The sequence below is a fragment of the Monopterus albus genome, unplaced genomic scaffold (genome assembly GCF_001952655.1).
Source record: "Monopterus albus unplaced genomic scaffold, M_albus_1.0 scaffold69.1, whole genome shotgun sequence".
NCBI lineage: Eukaryota > Metazoa > Chordata > Actinopteri > Synbranchiformes > Synbranchidae > Monopterus > Monopterus albus.
This window is the reverse complement of record NW_018127949.1, coordinates 2,800,200-2,818,735: the sequence shown is the minus strand read 5'-3', so window position 1 is coordinate 2,818,735 and position 18,536 is coordinate 2,800,200. Positions and strand designations below refer to the sequence as shown.

The following is an 18,536-nucleotide window of genomic DNA, read 5'->3' as shown; positions in this document are numbered from 1 at the left end:
GATTCATCCACATTGACAACACCTAAAGACAAACTAAACCGTGTGATGACTATGAACAGTTAAGAGATATAAGTGCTGCACAGGACCCCCTAGCCTGGTGGGGTCATCATGAGTCTGATCTTCCCATCCTGGCTCAGTTTGCACGACAATATATGTGCATTTCAGCATCAAGCTGTGCATCAGAATGTGTCTTCAGCACATCTGGAAATATCTGTAGTGCAAGGCGTTCTAGATTGAGTGAGGAAGACCTAGGCTTTTTGGTTTTCTTGGCCAAGAATCTCAGCAAGACAAAAAGCCTGAGTCAGACTCAGTAGATAGTCTACTCCAAAAGAATCAGCCACCCAATAGTAGGCAAGAGAGGGAGAAGGGACATAATGTTGATAGGAAAATAAGAGATTTTGCTGCTACAGTTGCTAGCTTATTTTAATTTCAAATAATTTTATTTGTTCTAATTGTTCTAAGTTAGAACTTCTAACTTCATACTTTTTATTTACTCACACTGACTGTTCAAAAAAAATTTTTTTGAGTGCAATAAGAAAAGCCTAGTATTTTGAATTTTATTTTGATGTTATTCTAAGATTTTCTATTAAAATAAAGTCAGTAATGACATCGAAATACATTTTGGTACCGGTACCAGCACCAAAATGTTGGTATCGTGACAACACTAGTCACATACTTTGTTTGAATACTGCAGATAGTACAAAGAACTTAACTGTGCAAGTAATGACTCCTCTGTCCTGGGAGGAGAAGTAATGTAGTTTGTTTTATGATTAGAACTGATATAACAAAACTGATTTTGATTATTTGGGACCACCCAAACATGGGTTTTTGGTGGTGCTGTCCTACTGTACCCTGGGAGTAAAATGTATAAGTGCCTACTGTGAGCACTGCTTGAAAGCATATCTGTCATGACCCCTAGATATACGTATATAATAATGATTCATTCACATTTGTACTGACTTTTTTTCAGGGTTGTAGTTAGCTTTGCACACTCATTTATTTATTAATATCTCTGCTTCTCTCTCCTCATATGATATGAGGTAAATTAGTTTATGTTGTGTTTGTGTGTGTGTGTGTGATAAGGAGGGTTATAGTCAAAATCTGTAAAATAATTGGTAGAGGGCCCAGTGCTGCCCTTTCTTCCCCTGCTTCTTGCAGAAGCATTGCTGTGCACCAGAAAACAGCTGTCTCTTATCACCCGAAGTCAACAGGTGTCCTTGTGAGAAGGATTCATGACGCAAATGCTGAACTTCACCTGCTGACCAGGGCAGCTGATTTCAAACTGTGGTCGTTGCACAAGGGAAGCGGATCAGCAAGGACTTGTTTAGCAAGGAGGCATCCGTGGCCTTCAAAACTATTCAGCGTTAACATGTTAATCATTTCCACAATGAGCCTTCATTATACATTTTTTGATGAAGGGCATTTGAACACAAAATTCTGGTTCGGCATCAGGATACCAGGTGACACCATGTCCATAAATTGCCAGTGAAATGTCATTAAAATGCATTTTGTCCATGAAGTGTCGGTGAAATGTATGCTGCAAATGCAGTGTTCTTCGTTAAATAACACAAAATTCATTCTTAGGCATGAAGGCTGGCAGAGCCCCAGTGTGTATTTTGTTACATATTACAGCCAATCCATTTTGTGTTCAAGGAACTTGTCAATCTTGCCAGTTCAAAGTAGTTTTTGCATATTTGTGTGGTTGTTTTGCGTCTGTTTATGGCTGTTTGGCATCTCTCTGTGACCATTTTGTCTCTCTTGTTTTTAAATCTTTTTAGTCACCTTGCGAGTCATTTGTCATTTCTGTGTTTTGGTTAGTTTTTGTGGATCTTTGCAGTTGCTTCATGTCTTTTTTTTTTTTTTTGATTGGCTTTCCAAAAAGAAGTGTTATCTAAATGGTAAATTCACACAGAGGCTTCAATTTCTTGAGAACTTATGTCTCATCACATAATATGTACACTATAATAAACCTTTTACTATAGGAGGAATAAAGATCAAAGTAACTAAGTTAAACTGAAACAAGTACAGAATACCACCAACAGCAGTATTGATAAGACACTAAAGGTAAAGTCAGGTGTTGTACAGTCGGACAAACTCCCTTCCATGTCTTCTACTGAATAATTTGGGTAATTGTTTTTTTTTTTTTTTTTTTTTTTTTTTTTTTTTTTTTTAAGTGATCACATATACTGGGAAACATTAGGGTATTAGTTTGGCATATTCTGGTGCAAAGTGTGGAAGTATGTGTCTCCAGGGTGAACTCTGTGTTGTCTATGGGCTGCAGAGCAACCACTTTGTGCTGACACAGTGTGTCCATTCAGTTTATACTCTGTCAAGGTTTTTCACCATCTAGACCCAGTAACAGTGGGAAGCTAACAACTGTTTAGGCTACTGTCTGTGGAAAAACCCTTTAACCCTTTGGTAGTAACTGGTGTGGGCTAAATTTAAGGGTGAAGATTGGACCCTTCTCACTGCTCATTGTTGAAGGTTGAAAATGTATGCTTCATGTATTGTAAGAGTCAGGTCTGTTTATTAGAAGAAGTCTTTTAATTGAGGCCAATTCTGTAAAATAATGTCTTCAGTGATATTTTTCAGAATCTAAAATAAGACCCTTTTGTTTTCTTTCTTTTGAGGGTCATTGTAGCTGATAATGAGTCATTTTGTAATATCCTATACGGTGATATTTTCTGAGATGGTTATCGTACCGTTACAATCCTAGTAGTGAGTTTTAAAATTAGGGGTCCATTGAATCAATGTTCATGATATAAAAAGATGCCATTATGGTATCGTTGCATAACTAAAACACAACAACCTACTTTCCAAAAATCCCTTTGTCCAAATATAATAACACACCCACATTTCTTACTGAATTGTTGGTGGTTGAGCTGCATTGTGGATAATGTAGATGTCAGGTTTTAACAAGGGAGAATAATGTGTGGAATAAACAGAATACTGTAGCTCTGCTTTTGTTGTATTAATTTTGATCAGTTTTTAAAAGATTGTTCATCACGTCTGACTGTGTCATAGGAGCACAGTACTAAATCAGCACAGTTCTCTTAAGCTTTAACATTTAATATTTGTGATTAAGTAAACAGTCAAAGCTGGAAAAAGAAAAAGGAAAGGGGGAATACAGGTATTGCTAGTGTGATATAACAAGAACTATCCCAACACTGGCAGAAAACACTGTTGATGTTGGATGTGACTATTTGTAGTAAGACATTGATTGAAGGGGGGGGGAGTTTTCAGGGTCTTTTTAAGTATCACTTCTCTGCATACAACAGGCCCACAAGTGGTCATGCCATTTCGTTCAATTTTACAATGAGCTCCTTCAGACAGCGGATATACATTTATGTAGCATCATGTAACTAGTACACCTACACGATTTTGTATTAATGAATTGAAGATAAAAACTAATATGGCCACCTCCTCATTAAATTGGCTTGAGTTTCTAAGAAACATAACAAAGTAGGCTATATATGCTGAAGAAAATGCTTAATATCATGTATAATGGGGGCAATAAACAAGTGAACGAAGTCATTTTCATAATAAAGAGACCATAATACAGTTATGACCATGATGAAAGTCGGGGAACTCTATAAACTTTCTGCATTCTGAAGTGAATAATCATTCTGAGCTCCTGTGTGGACTTCAAGGACCTCTGCATCTCCAATCCTCTCTGCAAAAGAACATTTTACTTTGAATAGATTATCAAAAACACTTAAATAAATCTGGTAAAGAGTAATTACAGTAGCATATAAGTCTACAGCCTTTGTGAAAAAGTTATAAAGGGCAAAACAAGGCTAACAACTTGTTCTGACACAGTAAAAAACAGCATTAAGAATGAGAAAAGTAATACTTTAGTTAGTTACCTGGTTTGTCGTTGCTGAAAGCTTGGTTCTCTTGGTATGAGCTATGGAGACATATCCAATATAAAGCTATGACAATGAAATGTTTTGGAACAGAAACACAAGATGAACATTTGAGAGGCCACCCTGACCTTGTTCTTCTTGGTTTTCTCCATGACTGATCGAATGATGGCCCGTACGCCAGCGGAGACCCTCCAGGATGAAAAGCCTGGAGCTGCTGGAAGTTCTGCTGATTATGTCGTGAGAGGTCGACACCGTCCAGAGCTTGTTTGATCATCCCCATCACCAAGTCCTTCTCTGAGGATGCATAACATAATACAGAAAAAAGACTTTAAAAATGATTAACTGATGCACTTATAGAGCAGTTAAAGCTATCAAAAAAATAAAAACTGTAAATGTTAAGCAGCAAATTTATGATGTATGATGAAATACGACCGGGACATACAACAGCAAAATAAAAAAATTAAAAAAAAAAACTTTAATCTTTTTGAAAAGTATTCAGCAAAACTATTATTTTAGTTATTTAATTTAGTTTAATCAAATTAAATGTTACTTGAATTAACTACTTTGTTTGTTCCTATACACCTGCTAACAGCAAAGGGGTAATATAGAGATCTGTAGTCATGACATCACATCTGGTTAGCCTTTTCCACTAGCTTCAGTACCTCAATGCAGTCTCATTTAGATTTTTTTCTTCCATATTCTAACAACACTTAATACTGGTAGCTGAAACCGTTTGTGGTTTTAACGAGTTGTTCATTTTGAATGGGGTTTCTGCCTTCTGGAACACAACCAGGACGTTCTGGTTTCACTTTGGTTCTCTGTTAACTGCCTCTGTGGGCTGTGTGTCACTTTTTAAAATCTCCCCCCACACTAAATAGTTGCAGTACTCATTAAAATATTCTGACACAGAAAATCACTAGTGAAATGTAGGAGCTGCAACACTTTCATAAAAATAAATGGCAAAATTAATTGCAATGGTTGGAAATGATTAGTTATCTCTTTGTTGTCATAGGAGCTGCCAGGCTTCTGCTGACCTTTTTAAATAATGATCTGATTTAATTGTATAATTAAAGCACTATCACTCTTGTCTCAAAATAACTGATGTTGACAAGCACGTAGGAGCAAGATATGGTAGTATAAGCTACATACAATTGCACTATTAATGTAGCATGAAGCATTTTACCTCTTTGGCCTGCAAGCAGAAGCCACTGCTGGACTGTGGAAAGGGAGTCTGTCTGCAGAATCTGACAAAGTAGCTCCAATACCTGACAAGACGGCAGTAGACATATAAAAAACCTGAGGAGGGGTTACATACGGAGGATGTGGGACCCATGTGTATATATGTATGTATGTGTATATAAAGAGATATTCTACTTACATACACACAGATAATCACAACAGTAGCTTACAAATGACAAATTTATGTTCATGTTATTAGTGAAGTTTTCAAGAAGCCTAGTGACAGAGTTGAGCTGTGGGATGTTTTAGCTAATGCAGTGTAAGTTGGGCAAAAGCTGTGTGCTCAAAACATTGGAATCTCTCTTTTTGATGTGCCACTAACCTTCCTTCTGTGCGGTAAAATATTACATGGTTGTGCCTCATTTCAACCTTACCCCAAGTGACACTTTTATTTTTCAAATCATGGAAGAGCTAAAAACCAGTCAAGGAGATTTTCACCATGAGTTCTTGATCATGGAAGGGGTGAGGATAAGCCAGGCGCTGGGAGTGGGATCTGCACTGGTAAGACTTGGTGGATGGGGGGATGATTCTACCCGTTACAGCTGAATACTGTGTCTTTCGGCGGACAAATTCCTCCTCAGGTTGATCCTGGAATACATTGATGTGATGGAGAACAAAAATTTGATTGACTACAAATCACAAAAACAGTGAAGTACCAGTGATGGTCAACAAGTTCAGCTGCTGCACTTTTGGACATACACCACTAGTCAAAGGTTTTGGCACACCGTCCCACTGATTTGAATAAGAAACCTTTGACTAATAGTTTACGTTGATGACTGAGAATCTAAGATGACTAAGAACAACACAATTAAAGGCTATTTGTGCTATTAAATTACAGCAAAACACACACCTCTTTTTTGTCCTTTTGTGTTTCAGAAGACAAATTGACTTTGGCAGCAAGTTCTTTAAGTTCATCTCTCCATGCTTTTGAAAGTAGTGCTGTGAAATAAAGAGAAAAACAAAATAATTATTATTCTGAAGCTCAGTGGGAGTCTTTGAACGCAGAGCTTTGGAAAGGTAATCAGAACATTCAAGGGCCATGTGCGTGTTCAAAAGTACCTGATTTGTTTTTGTTACTGCTCATGCCAAAAAGATTCTGAGTAAGTGGAAAATTGAAATGCGGGTCAGCTGCTCTCCTGTGGGTGTGGCTATTGAGAAGCGGGTGAGGAAATAATGATGAGGTGACAAACCAATCGTCTCTTACCATGCAAACGGGTCTACCATTGAGTCCTGTGAGAAAGAGGGTGGGACAGTTCACACATTTTAAGAACGGTGCTCCAGAAGTTTGTGAAATTGATTAAATAAAACCATTAAAATCCCTGCTGAGACTAAAGGTAACAACTTATAACCACAACCTCAGGGCAGGAAACCACTTTTCTGCCAACAACACTATTGTATATTTCATGTGCCATATTGCAATTACAGGTGCACATACAGTACAGCTGCTCGGGAAATGTATAATTTGTGAATTGTAAGCAAGATTCGCATTTTATTTCACTTCTGTTTTGGTCTCAAAGTCTGGCTCTTTCAGATTTGATCATTCATTATCAGGGTTTTTAGCCATTTGCTAAAATGCCTTTAGAGCTGAGGGAAATGCAGGTGAAATAAATAGAAATATTATATATTGTGCATATTATTAAGACATTTTTGAAGATGTAGATTGGAACCAGAGTGGTCTGCTGACTTGCCTTATTTTCTGCAGTCATTCAGGGAAATGATAAATAAAGGTTCAGAAAAGTCACTGACATTTATACTACAACACAACACATTTAATTTATTGTGATTTAGGAAAGCTGGTGGTCTTTCAAATTAACTTGCTGTTATAAAAAGCAAGCAGTACATGAAATTGTTGCCCATAAAGCTTATGGTTGCCTGCTTACCTTGAATGTGCCTCACCCTGTGTGGATGAGGGTTGTGCCGCGAGAAGAATGAGTGATGACTCAAAGTACCAAAGCGTGGACTGCTTTTCGTCAGCATCTTGGCAAATTCGGTGTTAAACGGCTGCCGATTAGTTTGACTATGGCTCGTCTCTCCTGTTATCTGCTGGGGGTCCGGGCTGTGTGCTGTTGACATACCGAGTGAATGCAGCAGGGTGTGTCCAAATATGGTGGGATAAAAAACGCTCCAAAGCCAAAGTTCCTTTATGAAGTGATCGATAGAAATACAGAAATGTTAATAATATTGTGAAGGCAAAGTTATGACCACACATGTTAAAGAACATTTGTACACTAACTCCTAACAAGAGGCTAGATGAAATATGATTTACTTCAGGATTGCAAGTTTGCATATCAAATTTGACCATGAAATATATCTATTGTGTTATACCAGACAAATAATTATAGATAAATAGAAAAATAATTTCAAAGAGCCACTTTACCTCTGAAAACAGCCTCTAGCTCAAAACCTTTGGTACTTAATGCTCTGTGTTCCCTTTGTTGCTAAGGAACCTGGAACTAAACAAGGAACAATGGCATCTGTGCACAGTTATTGACTGACACTCTGAACCAGTTCATTTAGGATTTCCGTCTGCAAAGCAGCAAGAATTTAACTATTTACTATGTTTAATGAATTCAGTCAAGTGAAGATGACAGTAATCTGCATAAGCTTGAAATGAAGCTGATTAAAGTAAGACTATAACAAATGTTAGTGAGGCACCTTAAGCCACATTATAATATTAGTTTATTAGTTTGTCACAATGTTTACTGTAACATATGGGCATGAATATTAATGAAAATGTACTCTGAGTCTGGTGATTAATCTTCTAAGGATTGTTGGCTCTGGCTTGTGTGATTCATAGTTCTCAGTTAAAAGTTAAGTAAAAAAAGATAGTAGGGGATGGGCAATGATTTTTTTACATTGTCCATCAAATTTAAAAAATGTTTTATTTCATGTGACTGGTTTTGTATCTAAAAACAAAGAATCACTGTTTTCACTTGCTGGAGCATGAGTGGAGCTCTCTGGACAGCTAGTGGGTAGCCACCTGTGGCGGGACCCTCCCACCTGACACTCACTTAATTATACATAACCTTTAGTCTAACTAGAATTTAAATGTGTGAGTTGTATGAAAACTCACCCCCTGTACAGTTGTAATGGAAGGGGAAATTAGCTATAAAGAACAAAAACGATTTTGGTGCCAGGCTGTAAATATGGGTTTTTTTTCTGCTGTGAAGTTGAGTATTTTAGCATGGGAGTCTCTGGGGTCTGGCTGTCTGGTGGAGCCAGCTTCAAGCGGCCATTTGATGAACAACAGGTGTGAACACTTCGGCATTGGCTTCATTTCTCAGCCTCTGAGGTTGCCACCTGGACCCGACTTGAGCTTCAAAACCAGTGGGTGATGTCATGGAGGTTTCGTCCATCTACTGTACCGTCTATGGGTGAAGCCCAGAGTAAATGAAATGTACTCGGTTAATTTGAACTAAATGCAATTCAGACAAGTATAGAAGTATTCTTTTCTTTCTTATCAGGATTATGGCGCCTGGGAACAATCCTTTCAGAAAGTGGTCTGTATGCAAATCCACTGCTTAATAATTGATATGAGTAATATAATATAACAACATCCGTAACTCTGACAGTCCAAACACCGTTTAGAGAAGCTCCACTGAACACAGGTAATGAGCAACAAAAGCGGATCATTGGTCATGTATTCATCATGACCACGAGACAGGTGTGAACCTAGATCAGGTACTCTGAGTTCATTATTTAAAGTGAAAGGCTTGTTAATCAGTGCTGTTTAAATAACCTTAATGCAAGCTGATAATATAACCCCAAATCAGAAAAAGTTGGGATGGTATGTAAAATCTAAATTAAAACTGAAAATGGTGGTTTGTAAATCATCTGTCCTGTATCACACTGAAAATGATACAGCAGCACATTATTTGATCTCATCAGTTTTATTCCTTGTTTAAAATAAACTCTCACCTCAGTTCTGATGCCTGCAGCACATCAAAAAACTAAAATAAGAGACAAAACATTTAGAGATTCAGTACCTTCAGATGGTAGCAACTTTTTTTTTTTTGTAATTCAGTATTTATTCATTTTAAGCAGATTAAACATAACATGAAGATGGCAGCAGCGTTTAAGTAAATTCTGTATGTAAAGAGAGAAAAGACAAAGACCCAGACATGAACCAGATTGGTAGATTTTGATGAAATAGTCTGAATCCCCCTAGCATATGTCTCCCAGGACATGTAAGCATTCAAAATCCACATAATAGTGTCAACTGTAAAATCTAGGACTTGTTAACTCAAGATTAAAGGCATAAATGACAAAAGCGTGTATTTGAGAGTGCATCCATTTGCAGTAATGAAGTTGGACATTAGACACAAAAACAAGAACTGAATAGACTCATCAGTTTGTTTTTGTGGTGAATGAATATTTTTGATAGGCCTGCAGTTCTGTCTGGAACACGTCTCACTGTTGCAGACCATTTGGCTCCCACAGATTTGACAGAAAACATGTTTTAAAGAAGTCGATCAATTCTTCACAATGCTTTCTCCAGTCATAATTAGGCAGTAGGTACACAGAGTACACAGTAGGCAGACAGTGTGTGCAGTATTGTCTGCCTGATGTGGTTTTGCTTGCTTTCATAAATTACCTACACAGGTAGAGGTAATGCAGTATTTTCTGTGACCTTAATTTCCTATTAAGTGCTACATCAGCGACCTCAAACTTTTCTCATATAGTCTTTTGTACATCAGAAAACACACCTGGGAAAACACTGTAGGATGGGTATGTTTACAGAGTATCATCCCTGTCTATTTACTATGGCAGTTAGGTTTTTATGTGCTTTTTAGCAGTTTATGACAGATGTTGGACCAAAAAGCAGATGAAAGGGAATAGGGAGGCTTGTCAGCAGGGCAAAGGCAGTCAGACCAGTAAACAAATGCTGATGGCTAAGCCAGGCAGGAAAGTGCTCACAACAAAGTTTAAAAAGCTGCACGAGACCTGTGACTGCGAAGTACACTTTTTTTTTACTTTAACATCCGTTTAATGCGGTCACTCCAGAATTTATTTGTTAACTGAACCTTACAGCTTTGTCAAAATGGCTAGTCACACCCTAGCCATTATACAGTATGTGCAGTGGAAATCCAACGGATTCATGAATTTTTAAAGAAAACCCTCATATTTCATTTCTCAAAGGACACTGAACTGTAATTATATTGCTCTTCTGTGAATTATATGGCTGGATAAATTATAACTCTGCTACCGACATTTGTTCTTGTGCTGCACACCTTTGGGCATTTATAGGGTTTGGGCCGACCTTCATTGTTTACGAAACGAAAAGCAAGAACCATAAGCTACCTCTGATGCACGTTTTTGTTTGCTAATTACTAGGCAATTTAAGGAGGCCTTGTCATGTGGTCCCTGTTTTCTGATAATGTCCTGTAAAGAATTATGTGATTTGGTGCAAACTGCAAGAATGATCAAGTTGAGACAGTTACTGGGGTAGTTCTGAGTCATTAGCAGTTGTATATACACTCTATACACTTGTGTAGCTGACCTGCTGTGCACTGATTACATTGCATAAGCTTGACAATTAACTGGACATAATTAACTCATTTTTTGACATTGCTTTTGGTATTTATGTCCACATATTGTTTTTATTTAAACAATATAAGAAGGAATCTTTCCTAGTTTAAACTTTCAATCTGTAATGAGTGATTGCTGCAAAGTTTAGTTTTAATGTGAGACTGTGTAACTGTTCTCAGAGCAGTTATGGGATAAAATGCTAAGACAGTGTGTAACAGTAGCATAAGTAGGAAACAGAGAAGTATCTCATGAATATGAATGAAGTACTTTACCCTTGTACCTAAACTTTACTTAATGCTGTCTATATTTTCAGAATATCCAGGGACTGTTTTAACAATCTGAATGCAATGTGTTTAGTCTTCTGCTCAGGAAAAAATACTTGAATCTGATTCACAAGTTGTTTCCTGTCCAAATGTTTGTGGCCACCATCTTTGTTTTGATTCAGAAACAGAGATATAACTTGGGAAACTTCTCAAAAATCAGTTTTATCATTCAGAAGACTTAATATTTCGTGATCCAAATGATTTTTAGGGTCTTCGGAGATTCTAGAAGTATATTCAGAACAACAGTAAGTGTTTTAAACAGTTCTACAGGAGGCGCATACACTGGGGCTACATGGAAAAATTAAGTGTTTTAAACAGTTCTACAGGAGGAGCATACACTGGGGCTACATGGAAAAAATATTCATACTGTATACACATAGTAAGCCTACAACTTTACAATTGCTCTGTCTTTCTCTATAGTCAGCTGAGTCCACACGCACCACTCGCAAAGCAACAGCTGCAGCAGGTCCTGCTGTGCGCAGGAGGCAGCGCAGCATCCTGACGCACTTGTGGGTTTCAGCTCGGAACCTTCACCTATCCCCCACCCCGTTTCTTCTGCTTACAAGCACCTTGATCTCGGGATTGAAGGCGAGTATCAAGATGGCAGCAGCATCGACAGATTCGGGGCAGGAATCCACCAAAATAACTCCCGAAGTGCTGCAGGAGATGCTCCAGTACTACAACCTGAGCCGCGAGGAGTTCATCAACACTTACAACATCCAGCCGCTCGTCTACATCCCCGAGTTGCCGTACGGCGCCAAGATCACGTTCGTGATTCTCTACGTGGTCATTTTCGTCCTGGCTCTGGCTGGAAATAGTTTGGTCATCTACATAGTTGTGAAGAAACGGACAATACAGACGGCGACAGATATTTTTATTTGCTCTCTGGCAGTCAGCGACCTGCTGATCACTTTCTTCTGCATACCTTTCACTTTGCTGCAGAACATCTCGTCCGAGTGGTTCGGGGGTGAGCTGCAAATCTCTAAACTTATATTTTCTCGAATGTGAATCAGTCCAGATAATGAGTCGAATAGTGGAAGTTAAGGCACAATCCCATTCAGAATCCATATCTTCTTATTTGCACCTGGAAGCCTGGCCCCAACCTTATTAAACTAGGAAGAGCATAAAGAAACAAAAATGCAGGCTATGTAAAGTCCACAGGTGCGTTGGTTGCAAAGTGCATGGGATTATCAGATCACGTAAGGAGCCCTACAAACAAGCGATCCCTTTAGCGAATTAACTTCTAGACAGGATCCAGGTAGGTGCAGCAGGAGGTCATGTATCTAAATGATTGGCTCCTCAAGCTTTCAGTATAAATAAAACAGACTATTTGTTTTGAGCCACAAACCTGAAGAGACTGCCAGCTGATTAAACCCTCTAAGTCTGTCCCATTGCTCCAATAAAGGGAGAGAGGGTTGAAATAAAACATTTCTACACAGATCAATAGGAGCATCGATGAGCCCCACATCATTGTCACTCTTTAATATCGGAACTGTATTTTGCAAGGGTAACTTGAATAGCTTTTGCATTCACTAACAAAATTTAAATGAATGAAGAGGACCTGTGGCTGAGTTTGTGATGCTCATGTCAAACTTTGCAGACACAGTATAATGATCATGCAATTAAAGTTTGATGCCTCAGTAGGGTTTGTTAAAATTAATTTTATTTCTGCACTTTAATTGTGTTTTTGTGCAGTAAGTGTGATGCATAACTCAAACATAGTTTGCATTAATGATGGAATACTGATATTGTATATTTCAGTAATATTGGATTATTTAAAGAGTGCATCAGATTGTTCTGTTTGAAGTAGATCTGCCATACAATTTCACTTATCTTTGTTGTGTTGTCACTTATTTGATACATGTTGTTTTCATTAACCTGAGTGAGGAGTTTATTTTTGTCTGGAATGCACAAGTTTTCCTAGTTTTCTTATGTAAATGGTTTTAAAATACCAATTTGTACCAACTGACTGAACCGATGGAGTATGTTTGGTTAATGCAGTAAGCAGTTTTATTAGTTTTATTAAGCTCTGTGAGTATACTGGTAATAAATTACTAGTGACTTGATAATGAAAGTGTCAAACACATTTCTAAGAAACTTGCGATATATGACAGTTTTTAAAAATGTAATTTAATGTGGTGTAGTAGCATTTCAGTTCAATTAAAGGTACCTAAGGTTGCTCCAGTTGGAGAATTTAAATGTGGTAGGTGGATCAAAAGAAAAAAGAAAAAGATCGACTTTGCTGGATGATATTCTGTGCAACACTCCTGCAGAAACAATGAGTCGGAGGTGTTGCTTCAGCTGTTTTAATGCGGTCATGTGAGATGCTGTCATTGTGCTGCGTTATATCTAAAAGATTTTCTGATACTATGTCAACCAGGTGGGCACCTGACAGTACATTCACTGTATCACCACCTCTCTGACTCAGTGTCACTGGAAGTCCTTTCTTAACTTTATGGATGGATAACAATGCATTGCTGCTGGACTGGATTCCATTATATTCAACAGTTATATTTAATATTGTGACTGTGAATATCAGTAAGGATGCTTCACAGAAATATAACTGACAGCTGACATTCAGTCTATTATAGTAATTGAATTCCAACTCAAAGCTTGTGCTCCTATTATATTTGCATCAGTTCAGGATGAATCTGAGCAGAATTACCAAATGATCCATACACACTGTAATTTGCACTCAGATTGTGCCTTTGTGTTTCATTAGCTCTCAAATATGTGTGGTCCCTGTGTTCATTATTGTTTGTAAAAGGGTGGTAATTAATATTGTTACAGTGTATATACATATATTGTATGTCTATTTGTATAAGGACTCTAAGAACAACTGCTACTAATGGGGATCTAATTATTAAACGAACAAACAAACTAATTATTTTCTCTCTCTGTTTTGCCTGCAGGGGTTCTGGTTTGCAAGACAGTTCCCTTTGTGCAGACTACAGCCATAGTGACAGGCATACTGACAATGACCTGCATTGCAATTGAGAGATACCAGGGCATCGTCTTCCCTCTGAAAATGAGGAGGCAGTACTCGTCCAAGAGAGCCTATAAAATCTTAGGTATTCACTGTTTTTCAAGCACGGCTTATGCTCTTAGGAGTGGGTGTGTCCTGTAAACAAGTTAGAAGTTGCAGTTAAGGTGTCACCTGTGCATGATGCCTACCCTGCATATTTGGCACACATTCAGTATTCAGCACACTAAATTAGATGCATTTCATGGAAGAGTAGTGTTAAAGCTCAAATTAGAGTAGTGATAAGACAAAAATCCCTGTGTGGTAGAGGCACCACACACTTTCCAAATCCAGCATCCTGTTTAGACATTTTTCAATTTATTTCTCTTAGAGTTTTGCCATACATTTCAGCATGGAACTACAATAATAATCTTGTGACTATGTTGTTAAGTGCTTATATTTCAAGAAATTGTGGTCTTACACTGTTGGAGCTGAAAACAAAGAAATGTGGAATCTTGCAGAGATTGATTACATGAAAAAATAATTTGTGTCACATGCATGATGCTGGCTTTGAATTTCCTTGGCAGGTATAGTATTTATGAAACTGGATGTACTATTCGAACCAAACGTTTTTATGTGCTGAGTGTAGCTGTATTACAAATCTGTCTGCATCCTGCAGGGCTTGTGTGGATTACCTCAGTGATGGTGGGTTCACCAATGCTGTTTGTACAGCAGCTGGAGGTGAGTGGTGCCCTTCAGAGCAGCGTATCACAAAATCCCTTCCATTAGTTTCTTTCAGATGTAAATGGTCTTATACTTGTAGAGCACTTTTCTATGCATTGCAACACACTCAGAGCGCTTTCACATGGCCATTCGCACTGGCGCATTCACACACCAGTGATGTCACCGGGAGCAACTGGGGGTTTCAGTGTCTTGCTCAAGGACACTTCGACATGCAGACTGGAGAAGCCAGGTTTTGAGCCACCAACCTTCCAAATATAACTGCAAAGCAAAGTCACACACTTAGTGTTAGCAGGACAACATCACACAGACTTTAGTTCATCTTTAGTCCTATGAGGTGCAACCAATTACATAACACAGACCGTTTTCCTCAGTCACATACAGAACATATTACCCTGTCGGTAAGAGCTTCTTATCTGTCTCGATTGTTTTTTCCAGGACTAAAAGGTTTTTATCCTCCCTCTCTCAGGTGAAGTATGACTTCCTGTATGATCTTTACCACGTGTGCTGTCAGGAGAGCTGGCGCTCCCTGACTCACCGGCAGGCATACACCACCTTCATCATGGTGGCTCTTTTCCTGCTTCCTTTGGCAGCCATGCTGTTTCTCTATACACGTATTGGCATTGAGCTGTGGATCCGCAAGAGGGTGGGCGACTCCTCAGTCCTAAACACCATGAACCACGGAGAGATCAGTAAGATCTCAAGGTGGGCTATACAGCAGAGGTGACCCCCAGAGTATTTATTAGTGCATCTTCACCACATAAAAATGCTTTTTTTAAGCACATTTCCTGGAAGCCTGAATAAATACATTTTTGGCTTCTTGTACACAAAAACACCTGTTTGGTCTCTTGCAAGACTCCTCTAGATGATGCAAAATGACACGTTGCATCAACCAATAAAAGAACAGCCTCCACCAGGTGACGCAAACGCATCATTTTATGGGTCTTGCAGGAGACCGAATGGGGATTTCTGTGTACAGGAACCATGGAGAGGTGTAAGATAAACATCATTTAGATATAACATTTATTCTGTATGTATTATTTTGTCTGCATTATTTAAGCTATATGTATTCACCATCAATAGCAAACTCTGTTGCAGTTTAGACTCGTTTGGAGATCAGAGATCGTGTCTTCATAAAAGGCCTACATGGCATGGTTAAGGATTTTTAAATGAATGAAAAGTAGTGGATGTAATATTTCTAAACGTTTTGTATGAAACCATATCTGACAATTTTTATTCTAAGTGGTTTTATGTGACTTTCTATAGGTGGCTTTAAGGCAGCACAAAGCTGGAGTTGCTTCACAATAAAAGCCCTAGAAATTGAGTCTTGAACAGAATGATCGCTACAGTAATGTCTGACTACTGTATGCTTGGTTCATATAAAGTAGGGTAAGCAACATGGATAATTGCATCTTATTGGTTGCGTCTGTTTATTTCCAGTCAACATGTCTGCAGTACGAAAGTCTTTCATTAACTTTTCTTCAGTTGTAAATGACTTCTGCTTACCTTACCTTCTACAGGAGAAAGAAAAGAGCTGTTAAGATGATGATCACCATTGTTCTGCTGTTCACCATTTGCTGGGCACCGTTCCACACAGTCCACATGCTCTTTGAGTACTGTAAGTATCACTGGATGCATTATTATAGAGTCAAAATGAATTTCATGTGAAAAGGAAATGGGAACTATTTCTTGACTTAGCTTGACTGCATGTTGCCATTCATTTAAAGTCTCAGTGCGGTTCATTAGTTGGAGTTGTGATCTCCTACCTATATATAACTGTCCAGATGATCTGGAGCAGAAACATGATGAAGTCACACTCAACATGATCATCGCCATTGTTCAGGCCATCGGGTTCTTTAACAGCTTCAACAATCCCATTGTATACGCCTTCATGAATGAGAACTTCAAAAAGAGTTGTCTCTCCACCCTCTCCTACTGCATCAGAAAACCAAATCAGCATGGCGGCGCTGTTGCGGCGCCCAAACTGAGCGTGCAGTTTATCAAACCCCAAAGTAGAGAAGCCTTCCTGGAATCAGATGAGGGCAATAGCTCGAGACACCACGCAGCTGAGAAAGGCCCTTTGAGTTCATCACAGGGAGAGAGCTCCCTGGAAATAATAGGAGAAAAGATCTCCACCATCCAAACAGGGCTCCCTGCAAGCTGCTCCTCTCAAGTCAAATGAGAAAGATGTGGCTCAAAGTGCAGGTATTTAGTGTTGAACTCAACCCTCTTGTTTGCATTAAACACTGGCAGCTGCAAGAGTGTCAGCAAACATCTTAAAAACACATTTCTCCACTGCCAGAAGTGGGAATGTTTTCTCAATCTGGTCAGGAGAACAGCTGGAAGGAAATGAAGGAATCCCAACCAAAAGAGGGCAGTTGTACTATAAATACAAATACTGGAAGCAGTCAGGACCAGCAGTCAGACACTGAAACACCAGTATATTACCTGCATCAAGAAATCCTTTCTGTTGGAATGACTGAAATCCGCACGAGTGTTCAGCCCCTCTCCGAGAGTGTCTGAGGAATCCTGAAGGGAGAACTGTCATCACTGTGGTATTATGCTACATTTGGATCTGTTTGGAAATGGCAGCATGCCATAGAGGACATCTGACTTTGAATAGCTGTGCTTTTAAAAGAGCAAAGGGTGGCCAAGGATAATGCTTCGACTTACATTGCAGTTAAATTTGCATTAGTTAAAGTCAGCTATGTGTATTCAGGTAAATTCAATAGCAAACTGTGTTGCCATTGAGACTCCTTTGAAATCGGTTTGGGGTCGGAGTTCATGTCTTCATGAAAGGACTACATGACAATGTTTAGAACAGAGTTAAAGGATAGGGCCAAACATTTTCTATATTAATGGTCTATCCATCCATCCATTATCATCCACTGATTCCTTTTCCTGCAGCTAGTGAGTCTAGTATTTTCTGCAATCTTCAGCTTTATTTACTTTCAGCTAGGTCCTCACGCCCAGGTCTGGTGTTCGCTAATGAAGAAATGTCTCCCAGTGTAGCAGTGTTTCACCAACACGTTTTTAATCATTTTCAAAAAACAATAGAGGTCTATGGCGCAGACAAATGCAATAATCCAGGACTGTCAGACATTAACCGTGAGTAGAGGCAATTCATTGTTGGTTTTAGTCTCTGTATGGAGATTGCTGAAAATACCATTGATATAGAAAATGACCAGCGTTATCCTTTAAATATACTCTCCATACAACTGTTCAGTTCAGCCTTACTTACACATCAATTACTGTTTTGATTTTATGACTAACATCTGGTTCATTTCCTAGAGTATGTGCAGTGAACTAGTGAAGCTTTTTGATGTTAGATATGAGATCCATTTTAAGTTACCCTGACTGGTGTAGCAGTTTAATCATGGCAAAATAAATCACAGCATTTTTTATTGTACCACTGTAGTAAAAATAAAACAGCCAAGTAAGAAAAAGCAGAAATCAGATGTGTAACATGGCCTCTCATACACATGGTTAATATGTTTGCTTAATGGTGCTGTGGACTATTTTGCAATGTTAAACATGACTGAGGTGAATATGGTTTTTGGTGTATAGTAACACATTCTGTAATATGTTCAGCAATGGCAGCTTTGCTTTTATTCACAGTTCTGTGCAGATTTTTAGGATGTTGCACCAAAAAGCTAATTAATTTAAAATTGTGTTTTGTTTGTTTTTTCTTTAATAGAGAGCATTAGATGCCAGTAGGCTCTACTTTTTTTTATGTCACCCAGGTACTGTCCTTTGGCAGCTGGGTCAATAGCATTTCTTAAAGATTGTGCTCTTTCTCGCATCAAATAAAATGATGACATTACAACTTGTTTGTTTGTTTTCTGTACACCGAGTTAAATTCAGATGGGGCATCTT

At 38.5% G+C, this 18,536-nt stretch overlaps 2 protein-coding genes across 3 annotated transcripts in view; one reads left to right on the top strand and one right to left on the bottom strand.

The window, feature by feature from the left end:
- The window catches only part of qrfprb (pyroglutamylated RFamide peptide receptor b), a 21,192-nt gene extending 2,724 nt beyond the window's left edge, over window positions 1–18,468 (top strand). The window contains exons 2-7 of one of the 2 annotated variants that reach the window (XM_020605018.1): window positions 11,378–11,924; window positions 13,870–14,028; window positions 14,599–14,660; window positions 15,130–15,383; window positions 16,181–16,278; window positions 16,445–18,468. In XM_020605018.1, coding sequence (XP_020460674.1) covers window positions 11,378–11,924; window positions 13,870–14,028; window positions 14,599–14,660; window positions 15,130–15,383; window positions 16,181–16,278; window positions 16,445–16,842 — 1,518 coding nt within the window. In that variant the 3' untranslated portion in view covers window positions 16,843–18,468. The remainder of the gene's footprint in view (window positions 1–11,377; window positions 11,925–13,869; window positions 14,029–14,598; window positions 14,661–15,129; window positions 15,384–16,180; window positions 16,279–16,444) is intronic. The other variant, XM_020605020.1, reaches the window with a different exon arrangement.
- On the bottom strand, window positions 3,054–7,548 carry tbata (thymus, brain and testes associated). Its single transcript, XM_020605021.1, has 9 exons — window positions 7,483–7,548; window positions 6,986–7,244; window positions 6,165–6,335; window positions 5,956–6,044; window positions 5,544–5,693; window positions 5,050–5,131; window positions 3,995–4,160; window positions 3,867–3,907; window positions 3,054–3,673 (listed from the first exon to the last, which is right to left on the bottom strand). The coding sequence occupies exons 2-9, from the start codon at window positions 7,176–7,178 to the stop codon at window positions 3,591–3,593; spliced, it is 975 nt and encodes a 324-aa protein (XP_020460677.1). The 5' UTR covers window positions 7,179–7,244; window positions 7,483–7,548; the 3' UTR covers window positions 3,054–3,590.
- Window positions 18,469–18,536: the final 68 nt, after the last annotated feature.